General features: G+C 40.2%; 1 protein-coding gene across 1 annotated transcript in view; it reads right to left on the bottom strand.

The window, feature by feature from the left end:
- Positions 1 to 14,260, bottom strand: part of SIN3A (SIN3 transcription regulator family member A) — a gene marked incomplete at its 3' end in the record, with an annotated part of 448,744 nt that overhangs the window by 47,515 nt on the left and 386,969 nt on the right. The window contains 1 exon segment of the mRNA XM_053717346.1: positions 8,346 to 8,584. Coding sequence (XP_053573321.1) covers positions 8,346 to 8,584 — 239 coding nt within the window.

Raw genomic sequence — 14,260 nt, 5'->3', positions numbered from 1 at the left:
ACACAAAGAAGGTACAACTATCTCCTGGTTAATATTTTTGTTGGAAACAACCTTCGGAAGAAAACCAGGCTCAGTACGTAAAAACCACCTTATCTGCATGGACCAGATAGGGCGGAGAACACTGCAGAGCAGATAACTCAGAAACTCTTCTAGCGGAAGAAATTGCAACCTAAAACAAAACTTTCCAAGATAATAACTTAATATCTACGGAATGTAAGGGTTCAAACGGAACCCCTTGAAGAACTGAAAGAACTAGATTAAGACTCCAGGAAAGAGTCAAAGGTCTGTAAACAGGCTTGATTCTAACCAGAGCCTGAACAAACGCTTAAACGTCTGGCACAGCTGCCAGCCTTTTGTGAAGTAAAACAGATAAAGCAGAGATCTGTCCCTTCAGAGAACTCGCAGAAAATCCTTTCTCCAAACCTTCTTGTAGAAAGGAAAGAATCTTAGGAATTTTTATCTTGTTCCATGGGAATCCTTTAGATTCACACCAACAGATATATTTTTTCCATATATTATGGTAAATTTTTCTAGTTACAGGCTTTCTAGCCTGAATAAGAGTATCTATTACAGAATCTGAAAACCCACGCTTTGATAAAATCAAGCGTTCAAACTCCAAGCAGTCAGTTGGAGGAAAACCAGATTCGGATGTTCGAATGGACCCTGAATAAGAAGGTCCTGTCTCAAAGGTAGCTTCCATGGTGGAGCCGATGACACATTCACCAGGTCTGCATACCAAGTCCTACGTGGCCACACAGGAACTATCAAGGCCACCGAAGCCCTCTCCAGATTGATCCTGGCTACCAGCCTGGGAATGAGAGGAAACGGTGGGAATACATAAGCTAGGTTGAAGATCCAAGGTGCTACTACTGTATCCAATAGAGTCGCCTTGGGATCCCTAGATTTGGACCCGTAACAAGGGACCATGAAGTTCTGACGAGAGGCCATCAGAACCATGTCTGGAATGCCCCATAATTGAGTTATTTGGGCAAAGATTTCCAGATGGAGTTCCCACTCCCCCGGATGCTCCTCCATCGCCAGGGAACTCCTTGTTACCCCCTGATGGTTGATATATGTAACAGTCGTCATGATGTCTGATTGAAACCTTATGAATTTGGCCTTTGCTAGTCGAGGCCAAGCCTTGAGAGCATTGAATATCGCTCTCAGTTCCATTATGTTTATCGGGAGAAGAGAGTCTTCCCGAAACCATAGACCCTGAGTTTTCAGGGGTTCCCAGACCGCGCCCCAGCCCACCAGACTGGCGTCGGTCGTGACAATTACCTATTCTGGTCTGCAGAAGCTCATTCCCTGTGACAGGTTGTCCAGGGTCAGCCACCAACGGAGTGAATCTCTGGTTATTTGATCTACTTGTATCGTCGGAGACAAGTCTGTATAATCCCCATTCCACTGTCTGAGCATGCACAGGTGCAATGGTCTTAGATGAATTCGTGCAAAAGGAACTATGTCCATTGCCGCAACCATCAAACCTATTACTTCCATGGACTGCGCTATGGAAGGAAGAAGAACAGAATGAAGTACCTGACAAGAGCTTAGAAGTTTTGATTTTCTGGCCTCTGTCAGAAAAACCTTCATTTCTAAGGAAACTATTATTGTTCCCAAGAAGGGAACTCTTGTTGACGGGGACAGAGAACTTTTTTCTATGTTCACTTTCCACCTGTGAGATCTGAGAAAGGCTAGGACAATGTCTGTATGAGCCCTTGCTTTTGACAGAGACGACACTTGAATCAGGATGTCGTCCAAGTAAGGTACTACTGCAATGCCCCTTGGTCTTAGCACCGCTAGAAGGGACCCTAGTACCCTTGTGAAAATCCTTGGAGCAGTGGCTAATCCGAATGGAAGTGCCACAGGTAATGCTTGTCCAGAAAGGCGAACCTTAGGAACCGAAAATGTTCCTTGTGGATAGGAATACGTAGGTACGCATCCTTTAAGTCCACCGTGGTCATGAATTGACCTTCCTGGATGGTAGGAAGGATCGTTCGAATGGTTTCCATTTTGAATGATGAAACCCTTAGAAACTTGTTTAGAATCTTGAGATCTAAAATAGGTCTGAATGTTCCCTCTTTTTTGGGAATTATGAACAGGTTGGAGTAAAAACCCATCCCTTGTTCTCCTAATGGAACAGGATGAATCACTCCCATGCTTAACAGGTCTTCTACACAGTGTAAGAATGCCTGTTCGAAGATAATCGAGACCCGTGGAACCTTCCCCTTGGGGGTAGTTCCCTGAATTCCAGGAGATAACCTTGAGAAACTATTTCTAGCGCCCAAGGATCCTGAACATCTCTTGCCCCAGCCTGAGCAAAGAGAGAAAGTCTGCCCCCCACCAGATCCTTCCCAGATCGGGGGCCAACACTTCATGCTGTTTTGGTAGCAGTGGCAGGTGACTTGGCCTGCTTACCCTTGTTCCAGCCTTGCATCGGCCTCCAGGCTGGCTTGGTTTGAGAAGTATTACCCTCTTGCTTAGAGGGTGTAGAATTTGAGGCTGGTCCGTTTCTGCGAAAGGGACGAAAATTTGGCTTCTTTTTAGCCTTAAAAGACCTATCCAGAGGAAGGGCGTGGCCCTTTCCCCCAGTGATGTCTGAAATAATCTCTTTCAAGTCAGGACCAAACAGTGTTTTACCCTTGAAAGGGATGTTAAGCAAAAGCGCTCTGCGCGCCACGATAGCAAACCCTGAATTATTCGCCGCTAATCTAGCTAATTGCAAAGCGGCATCTAAAATAAAAAAGAGTTAGCCAATTTAAGAGCTTGAACTCTGTCCAAAACCTCCTCGTACGAAGATTCTTTATTGAGCGACTTTTCTAGTTCTTCGAACCAGAAACACGCAGCTGTAGTGACAGGAACAATGCATGAAATTGGTTGTAGAAGGTAACCTTGCTGAACAAACATGTTTTTAAGCAAACCCTCTAACCTTAATCCATAGGATCTTGAAAGCACAACTATCTTCTATAGGAATAGAAGTGCGTTTGTTTAGAGTAGAAACCGCCCCCTCAACCTTGGGGACTGTATGCTATAAGTCCTTTCTGGGGTCGACTATAGGAACTAATTTCTTAAATATAGGGGGAGGACAAAAAGGTATGCCGGGCCTTTCCCACTCCTTATTTACTATGTCCGCCACCCGCTTGGGTAAAGGAAAAACATCGGGGGGCACCGGAACCTCTAGGAACTTGTCCATCTTACCTAATTTCTCTGGAATGACCAAATTATCACAATCATCCAGAGTAGATAATACCTCCTTAAGTAGTGCATGGAGATGTTGAAATTTAAATTTAAAAGTTACAATATCAGGTTCTGCTTGTTGAGAAATTTTCCCTGAATCTGAAATTTCTCCCTCAGACAAAACCTCCCTCCTGGCCCCTTCAGATAGGTGTGAGGGTATGTCAGAACAGATATCATCAGCGTCCTCTTGCTCTTCAGTGTTTAAAACAGAGCAATCACGCTTTCTCTGATAAGTAGGCATTTTGGAAAAAATGCATGCAATAGAATTATCCATTACAGCCATTAATTGTTGTATGGTAATAAGTATTGGCGCACTAGATGTACTAGGGGCCTCTTGTGTGGGCAAAACTGGTGTAGACACAGAAGGGGATGATGCAGTACCATGCTTACTCCCCTCATTAGAGGAATCATCTTGGGCAATATCATATCTATGACATTATTATCCCTACTTTGTTTGGACATTCTGACACAAATATATCACATATATTTAAATGGGGAGACACATTGGCTATCATACATATAGAACATCGTTATCTGATGGTTCAGACATGTTAAACAGGCTTAAACTTGTCAACAAAGCACAAAAAACGTTTTACAATAAAACCGTTACCGTCCCTTTAAATTTCAAACTGAACACACTTTATTACTGAATATGTGAAAAAGTATGAAGGAATTGTTCAAATTTCACCAAAATTTCACCACAGTAACTTAAAGCCTTAAAAGTATTGCACACCAAATTTGAAAGCTTTAACCCTTAAAATAACGGAACCGGAGCCGTTTTTACATTTAACCCCTATACAGTCCCAGGTATCTGCTTTGCTGAGACCCAACCAAGCCCAGAGGGGAATACGATACCAAATGATGCCTTCTATAAGCTTTTTCAGTGGTTCTTAGCTCCTCACACATGCATCTGCATGCCATGCTTTCCAAAAACAACTGCGCATTAGAGGCGCGAAAATGAGGCTCTGTCTATGACTAGAAAAGGCCCCCAGTGAAAAAGGTGTCCAATACAGTGCCTGCCGTTTTTATTAAAACAATCCCCAAGATTTAACAACTATTAAAAGTAATAATCTGCCAAATATACTTAGTAAAGTAATCGTTTTAGCCCAGAAAAATGTCTACCAGTTTTTTAAGCCCTAATGAAGCCCTTTATTCTTTTACTTAAACTAAGAAAATGGCTTACCGGTTCCCATAGGGAAAATGACAGCTTCCAGCATTACCGAGTCTTGTTAGAAATGTGTCATACCTCAAGCAGCAAAAGTCTGCTCACTGTTTCCCCCAACTGAAGTTAATTCCTCTCAACAGTCCTGTGTGGAAACAGCCATCGATTTTAGTAACGGTTGCTAAAATCATTTTCCTCTTACAAACAGAAATCTTCATCTCTTTCCTGTTTCAGAGTAAATAGTACATACCAGCACTATTTTAAAATAACAAACTCTTGATTGAAGAATAAAAACTACATTTAAACACCAAAAAACTCTAAGCCATCTCTGTGGAGATGTTGCCTGTACAACGGCAAAGAGAATGACTGGGGAAGGCGGAGCCTAGGAGGGATCATGTGACCAGCTTTGCTGGGCTCTTTGCCATTTCCTGTTGGGGAAGAGAATATCCACAAGTAAGGATGACGCCGTGGACCGGACACACCTATGTTGGAGAAATTACTTCCGTAGCTTCTCATTTTCTCAGACATCACCAATCTAAGACTTCTGAATTGAAGTGTCATGGAATTCAAAAGATATCCTTGGGTTTAAGAGTCGGTGATCTTGAAAAAGCTTTACTCAAAGCAGAAACTAGATGGATATACCTAATGGACAGGGTATATCCAAAAGGCCTCAATGAACAGAACAACTACTCTATGTTCTTATAAAAAGAAAATTTGTTAGTGTTACACTGTAAATTCTATCAGTAGGAATATTAAAATCAGGTAAAGGATCAGTTCTTAGTGAATTTTAGGAACTAATATCCAATAAATTAAGTCTGAATATAAAAATCATTAAGATTAATAGTTGCTGCTTTAGCCAGTAGACATTTTATCTACTCGAGTCCATTTGGAATAAATTCCCCTTTTTCCTATTTCTCTTTATACCTACCATCACTGTCATGACAACACTCAATTATACGCACTGTCAATTGTCACTTATTTTGTCTTTCTGTAATACCAATTCCAGATATTTTGACACGTTTTATAACCGGTTATCACATTTTATTTTGTCTATTTCACTTTCCTCATCCCTCTCCCCACTTCCCCTCCTTTTTCCAATTTTGCTTCACATATATAGCTACACCAGATAAGCATATCGCACTCACTTAAAGACTTTAGTGTCATTAGTCTTTTATCACTATTATGCCCAATTGCAGTTTAATTGTTATTTATCATTTCTTATCACTATTATGCCCAATTGTAGTTTATGTATTATTCATTATTATTTTTCATTTAGTTCATTCATTCTTTTTTCTAGCACACCAAAATACACAATGCACGCATCATTTATTTTATTCACAGTACCTCCGATTTAGGCATTATATTCTCACGAGCCCTCTGTCATTCAAATTTGATTCAGTCACATACCGATGATAAAATAAGAAACATATCTTTTATAATTTTTATTTTATATACCTACATCCTGAGAATATTTGTGTTCCACTGTATTATAAACTTCCAAAAATGTTTAAGTAAATGTTGTGTATAAACTTACAATCAGCACTGACAACAATAGCACTTCACCTAATCTTTTGCATATTAACGCATTCATCACACCCCCAGATTCACAGTTCTATTTGGGACTCCATTTAAAATGATCAACACCGAAGTATTGGCTCCACTGAGACTGTTTTGTAAATTTTGTAAATCCTGTTCCAATTGAGTAAAAAATTACAGTTTACATGTAAAATATGGGAATGTTATTATACGATTCTTGTGAGATCAGAACGCAATGCAAATATTAAAATAAACTGTCATTGTATCCTCGAGCAAGACCAATAGGAGGTAAAGAGCCGTCCTACCCGGTGATGTCATCTGCATATGTCACACACCTCACTTGTGAAGGCCAACAATTAGCTGAAAAGAGCCGCCCTACTTGGTGATGTCATTGGCATATGTGACACACCTCACTTTTGAATGCCAACGATTGGCTGAAACAGGCCAATAGGCTTGAACTATTCCTCATAAATACCCTCAGACGCCGCCGTGCGTCACCTTTGAAAAAGCCGAGAATGTATCGCCGAAACATGTTAGGGAGGGGTATTGTTTAAATACCCTGTTTGTCGTTTTTAAATGGCATATTAACTCGCACCAATAGAATAAAAAAAATAGTATATTTATGGGCATCATTAACTCTGGGTTCAGTATACGTCAATAATTGATTTAAAGGCAGAAGTGCTAACAAGCACAGCTTACTCAGCGGCACCTATGTGCGGGTTGTGATATTATAGCACCTTTAAGTAATCTAACTACTTCATGCCTAAATAAGGCTCCCAGTAGTGTTATAAGCAGCCAGGTTATAGTGTATAATCAAGTGTATAATCGATTAACCCTCTTATGGTGGAACATTTTTTAATTCAAGTAGATATATTTACAAACGCAGGCTTAAGTAACCAATTTTGTGAAATTTCTTAGAAGAAAAACAATATAGTATTGCTAATATAAATAGCATATAGAGACCCAATCATATTGGATTACAGTATCTAATGTGAAGTGGATGTTGTGAATAATAGAGTAAAGACCACAAAAGGCTATTTAGTACAGCTCATTCTGTGATGTGTGGATTACGATATTACAGCACTTTTTGAATAATTGAATAGTCTTATGCCACAATAAGGCTCCCTGTAGTTGTACAGGCAGTCTAGTTATACTGCACGTTTGATTAACCCCTTCATGGTTTGAGAACCGAAATTTGAGTTGATATATATACTATTGAAGGCTTAGTTACTGTAATTGTATAAAAGATTGTTTACAAGAAATACAATACATTATCGTTAATAAAGCCTACAAAAATTCAGCCATACTCAATAACAGTATCAAGTGTGAAGTGGAGGATGTGAATAATTAAAGGTCTAATAACCATCAGATCTATCAAAAAGTGCTGGTACAGCACATTACAAGTGTGTACACTAGTATAAATTATAACCACTGAATACTGAATGACTTGGTCCCCTCTGCACATGCAGAATCAGTGTTCACAACACTTTTTAGAACAATAAATACAATACACTAACGCCAGTTAAGTTATATAGGGCTTCAATAGTCTTGGTATAAACAGTGACATTTATTACGCAAACACTATGGGTAAGCCAGAATAAGGGCAAGTTTTACTCTAGAGCCAAGCAACTGTACTGCAATATTAAAGACCAGTGTATTTATGTATACACCTAGCGGTGAAAATATATTAACCATTTAAAGATATGTGCAGAGGTAGAATTATTACCGTGCTCAAATAAAATTTTTAAATTAAGACACTTTTTCTATTGGGCACACTTACCCTCTCAGTAGTTTGAATACTTAACACTGTGTTACAATCCTTGATTAGACACACTAATCCGTGCTATTTAATAAGTGAGCCACACAATTATCCAACAACTTTTGACCTGACAATTAGTAATAAATACTCACTGTATCAACACTATACATCCTGATTGCCCTCCAATCATGCCCATATTTACGAATGCTTCATCACAGCCAAAATAATTCTATTTCGAGTTTCTATGTGTTTATAAATTGCACACATTTACACAGTGATTTTATCCAACCTTTGTAGTAATAAAAGTTATGTTTTATTTGAGAATTCAACCTTTTGGCCCTGTTTGTACAGTTTGATATTTAAGGGGTATTAGAAGTGCTATATAAGTGCATTCCTCCAGTCTCAATGCCTTCAGTGATTCCGGCTATACTTGCAAGAAATTTCTTTGCACAAGCACTCTAGCTCATAAAGGTATATATATCAATAAAACCAGACTGAGCACCCCCATCCTATTTATGTAGTGCCATTGCTATTCTTTTTTTGAACACAAAACCAGACATTTGCCTACAAATGTTGTTAGGTAGTTGTAATACAGTAATCACCAGCAAGCTAAAGGGGCATGTGTACTACCAAGAAGAGCGCGACATTCACCTTTTTAGTACAATTGGAACAGCTACAGCTGGGTTCTTCTTTAGGCCATCAATTATGTCAGCTGCTTTGTCTGCATATATCCTCTGCAGAGCCTTACGGTGGATGACCTCTGATGTTCCACCTAAAGTGTTGTCCAGACGGAATTTGGCCTGGTCTTCAGCAGAAAGCCGTGACAACTTCTTCTGAATACTCTCCAGCACACGGATTGTGGCTAGGTTAGTCTCCAGCACCACGTCCAACTAAAACAAAGTGCATGAAATATTACTTATTTTAAAAACTTAATATAGTTAAATAGATTTCATTTTTTTTTTTAAAAAACAACACAAACTTAAAGGGACAGTCCAGTCCAAAAAAACTTTCACGTTTCAAATAGGGCATGTAATTTTAAACAACTTTTTAATTTGCTTTTACCACAAATTTTGCTTTGTTCTCTTGGTATTCTTAGTTGAAAGCTAAACCTAGGAGGTTCATATGCTAATTTATTAGACTTTGAAGGCCACCTCTAATCTAAATGCATTTTGATAGTTTTTCACCACTAGAGAGCATTGGCTAAAATGCAAGTCTGTCAAAAGAACTGAAATAAGGGGGCAGTCTGCTGAGGCTTAGATACAAAGTAATTACAGAGGTAAAGTGTATAATTAGAACTGTTAGTTATGAAAAACTGGGGAATTGGTAATTAAAGGGACAGTCAACCATAGAATTGTTATAGTTTTAAAAAGATAGATAATCCCTTTATTACTCATTCCCCAGTTTTGCATAACCAACACAGTTATATTAATATACTTTTTACCTTTGTGATTACCTTGTATCTAGGAACCTTCTTCCAGCCCACTGATCACATGACTGTTACTGTTTATTATCTATTGTCTTAAATTTAGCATTGCTTTGTGCTAGATCTTAAATAACTTTCTGTGCCTGAACACAGTGTTATCTATGTAGCCCACGTGTACTTTCTGTCTCTTTGTGTTGAAAAGAGATTTAAAAAGCATGTGATAAGAGGCAGCCCTCAAAGGCTTAGAAATTAGCATATGAGCCTACCTATGTTTAGTTTAAACTAAGAATACCGAGAGAAAAAAGCAAATTTGATGATAAAAGTAAATTGGAAAGTCGATTAAAATTAAAAGTCCTATCTGAATAATGAAAGTTTAATTTATACTTGACTGTCCCTTTAAGGGATTATCTATCTTTTAACACAACAAAAATTCTGGTGTTGACTGTCCCTTTAACTCTAGCAAAGTTTTTGCTACCTATGAGAAAAACAGAATTTATGTTTACCTGATAAATTTCTTTCTCCTACGGTGTATCCGGTCCACGGCTTCATCCTTACTTGTGGGATATTCTCAATCCCTACAGGATGTGGCAAAAAGAGCACACAGCAGAGCTGTCCATGTAGCTCCCCTCAGGCTCCGCCCCCCCAGTCATTCGACCGACGGTTAGGAGAAAAAGGAGAACCATAGGGTGCAGTGGTGACTGTAGTTTACAAAAATAAATTTAAACCTGACCAAATGCCAGGGTGGGCCATGGACCGGATACACCGTAGGAGAAAGAAATTTATCAGGTAAACATAAATTCTGGTTTCTCCTACATTGGTGTATCCGGTCCAGGGCTTCATCCTTACTTGTGGGAACCAATACCAAAGCTTTAGGACACGGATGAAGGGAGGGAACAAGTCAGGTAACCTAAACGGAAGGCACCACTGCTTGTAAAACCTTTCTCCCAAAAATAGCCTCCGAAGAAGCAAAAGTATCGAATTTGTAAAATTTGGCAAATGTATGCAGTGAAGACCAAGTCGCTGCCTTACAGATCTGTTCAACAGAAGCCTCATTCTTGAAAGCCCATGTGGAAGCCACAGCTCTAGTAGAGTGAGCTGTGATTCGTTCAGGAGGCTGCCTTCCAGCAGTCTCATAAGCCAACCGGATGATGCTTTTCAGCCAGAAAGACTGAGAGGTCGCAGTTGCCTTTTGACCTCTCCTCTTGCCAGAATAGACGACAAACAAGGACGATGTTTGTCTAAAGTCTTTAGTTGCTTTTAGATAAAACTTCAAAGCACAAACCACATCAAGATTGTTTAACAGACTTTCCTTGTTAGAAACTGGATTAGGACACAGAGAAGGAACAACTATTTCATGGTTAATATTCTTATTGGAAACCACTTTTGGAAGAAAACCAGAGTTTGGTACGTAAAACGACCTTATCTGTATGAAACACCAGATAGGGTGAATTACACTGCAAAGCAGACAATTCAGAAACTCTTCTAGCAGAAGAAATAGCTACCAAAAACAAAACTTTCCAAGATAGTAACTTAATATCTATGGAATGTAGAGGTTCAAACGGAACCCCTTGAAGAACTGAAAGAACTAAATTTAGACTCCATGGAGGAGCCACAGGTCTGTGGACAGGCTTGATCCTAACTAAAGCCTGTACAAACGCCTGAACATCTGGCACGGCTGCCAGACGCTTGTGTAACAAAACAGACAGAGCAGATATCTGTCCTTTTAAGGAACTAGCTGACAGACCTTTCTCCAATCCTTCTTGGAGAAAAGATAGTATCCTTGGAATCCTAATCTTACTCCATGAGTAACCCTTGGATTCGCACCAACAAAGAAATTTCCGCCATATCTTATGGTAAATTTTCCTTGTGACAGGCTTTCTAGCCTGAATCAGAGTATCTATAACTGATTCCGAAAACCCACGCTTAGCTAGAATCAAGCGTTCAATCTCCAAGCAGTCAGTTGCAGAGAAACTAGGTTTGGATGTTCGAATGGACCTTGGATTAGAAGGTCCTGCCTCAAAGGTAGCTTCCATGGTGGAACCGATGACATATTCACCAGGTCTGCATACCAAGTCCTGCGTGGCCACGCAGGAGCTATCAGAATTACCGAAGCCTTCGCCTGTTTGATCCTGGCTACTAGCCGGGGGAGAAGAGGAAACGGTGGAAAGACATAAGCTAGATTGAACGACCAAGGCGCCACTAAGGCATCTACCAATGTCGCCTTGGGATCCCTGGACCCGTAACGTGGAACGACCAAGGCGCCACTAAGGCATCTACCAATGTCGCCTTGGGATCCCTGGACCCGTAACGTGGAACTTTGGAGTTCTGACGTGACGCCATCAGATCCAGATCTGGAAGGCCCCATAGTTGAGTTAACTGGGCAAAAACCTCTGGGTGAAGTTCCCACTCCCCCGGATGGAAAGTCTGACGACTCAGATAATCCGCTTCCCAGTTGTCCACTCCTGGGATGTGAATTGCTGATAGATGGCAGGAGTGATCCTCTGCCCATTTGATGATCTTGGATACCTCCTTCATCGCCAGGGAAATCTTTGTTCCTCCCTGATGATTGATGTACGCTACAGTCGTCATGTTGTCCGACTGAAATCTGATGAATTTGGCCTCCGCTAGTTGAGGCCATGCCTGGAGCGCATTGAATATCGCTCTCAATTCCAAAATGTTTATCGGGAGAAGAGATTCTTCCCGAGACCATAGACCCTGAGCTTTCAGGGACTCCCAGACCGCACCCCAGCCTAAGAGGCTGGCGTCTGTTGTGACAATGATCCACTCCGGTCTGCGGAAACTCATTCCCTGAGACAGGTGATCCTGAGACAACCACCAGAGGAGTGAGTCTCTGGTTTTCTGGTCCATTTGTATCTGGGGAGACAAATCTGCATAATCCCATTCCACTGTTTGAGCATGCACAGTTGCAGTGGTCTTAAATGAATTCGAGCAAAGGGAACCACGTCCATTGTCGCAACAATTAGACCTATTACCTCCATGCACTGAGCTACGGAGGGTTGAGGAATGGCATGAAGAACTCGACAAGAGTTTAAAAGTTTTAACTTCCTGACCTCCGTCAGAAAGATCTTCATTTCTACTAAGTCTATTATTGTTCCCAGGAAGGGAACCCTTGTGAACGGGGACAGAGAACTTTTTTCTATGTTCACCTTCCACCCGTGAGACCTTAGAAAGGCTAGAACAATGTCCGTATGAGCCTTTGCTTTGTGAAAGGACGACACTTGAATTAAGATGTCGTCTAGGTAAGGTGCTACTGCAATGCCCCTTGGTCTTAGCACAGCTAGAAGGGACCCTAGCACCTTTGTGAAAATTCTGGGAGCAGTGGCCAATCCGAAGGGAAGAGCCACGAACTGGTAATGCTTGTCCAGAAAGGCGAACCTCAGGAACTGATGGTGATCTTTGTGGATAGGAATATGCAGGTACGCATCCTTTAAGTCCACGGTAGTCATATATTGACCCTCCTGGATCATTGGTAAAATTGTCCGAATGGTTTCCATTTTGAATGATGGAATTAGGAGGAATTTGTTTAGGATCTTTAAATCCAGGATTGGCCTGAAAGTTCCTTCCTTTTTGGGAACTACAAACAGGTTTGAGTAAAAACCCAGTCCTTGTTCTGCTGTTGGAACTGAGTGTATCACTCCATTTTTAGAAGGTCTTCAACGCAACGTAAGAATGCCTGTCTCTTTATCTGGTCTAAAGATAAGCGAGACATGTGGAACCTTCCCTTTGGAGGAAAGTCCTTGAATTCTAGAAGATACCCCTGAGAAACAATTTCTAGTGCCCAGGGGTCCAGAACATCTCTTGCCCAAGCCTGAGCAAAGAGAGAAAACATAATTTATGTAAGAACTTACCTGATAAATTCATTTCTTTCATATTAGCAAGAGTCCATGAGCTAGTGACGTATGGGATATACATTCCTACCAGGAGGGGCAAAGTTTCCCAAACCTCAAAATACACCCCTCACCACACCCACAATTCAGTTTAACGAATAGCCAAGAAGTGGGGTGATAAAAAAGTGCGAAAGCATATAAAATAAGGAATTGGAATAATTGTGCTTTATACAAAAATCATAAAAAAAAAGGGCGGGCCTCATGGACTCTTGCTAATATGAAAAATGAATTTATCAGGTAAGTTCTTACATAAATTATGTTTTCTTTCATGTAATTAGCAAGAGTCCATGAGCTAGTGACGTATGGGATAATGATTACCCAAGATGTGGATCTTTCCACGCAAGAGTCACTACAGAGGGAGGGATAAAATAAAGACAGCCAATTCCTGCTGAAAATAATCCACACCCAAAATAAAGTTTAATGAAAAACATAAGCAGAAGATTCAAACTAAAACCGCTGCCTGAAGTACTTTTCTACCAAAAACTGCTTCAGAAGAAGAAAATACATCAAAATGGTAGAATTTAGTAAAAGTATGCAAAGAGGACCAAGTTGCTGCTTTGCAAATCTGATCAATCGAAGCTTCATTCCTAAACGCCCAGGAAGTAGAAACTGACCTAGTAGAATGAGCTGTAATCCTTTGAGGCGGAGTTTTACCCGACTCAACATAGGCAAGATGAATTAAAGATTTCAACCAAGATGCCAAAGAAATGGCAGAAGCTTTCTGGCCTTTTCTAGAACCAGAAAAGATAACAAATAGACTAGAAGTCTTTCGGAAAGACTTAGTAGCTTCAACATAATATTTCAAAGCTCTAACAACATCCAAAGAATGCAATGATTTCTCCTTAGAATTCTTAGGATTAGGACATAATGAAGGAACCACAATTTCTCTACTAATGTTGTTAGAATTCACAACCTTAGGTAAAAATTCAAAAGAAGTTCGCAACACTGCCTTATCCTGATGAAAAATCAGAAAAGGAGACTCACAAGAAAGAGCAGATAATTCAGAAACTCTTCTGGCAGAAGAGATTGCCAAAAGGAACAAAACTTTCCAAGAAAGTAATTTAATGTCCAATGAATGCATAGGTTCAAACGGAGGAGCTTGAAGAGCCCCAAGAACCAAATTCAAACTCCAAGGAGGAGAAATTGACTTAATGACAGGTTTTATACGAACCAAAGCTTGTACAAAACAATGAATATCAGGAAGATTAGCAATCTTTCTGTGAAAAAGAACAGAA

Source organism: Bombina bombina, chromosome 6, assembly GCF_027579735.1.
Source record: "Bombina bombina isolate aBomBom1 chromosome 6, aBomBom1.pri, whole genome shotgun sequence".
Classification (NCBI taxonomy): domain Eukaryota; kingdom Metazoa; phylum Chordata; class Amphibia; order Anura; family Bombinatoridae; genus Bombina; species Bombina bombina.
The sequence above is the reverse complement of the archived record's forward strand: the minus strand, read 5'-3'. Positions and strand labels throughout refer to the sequence as shown.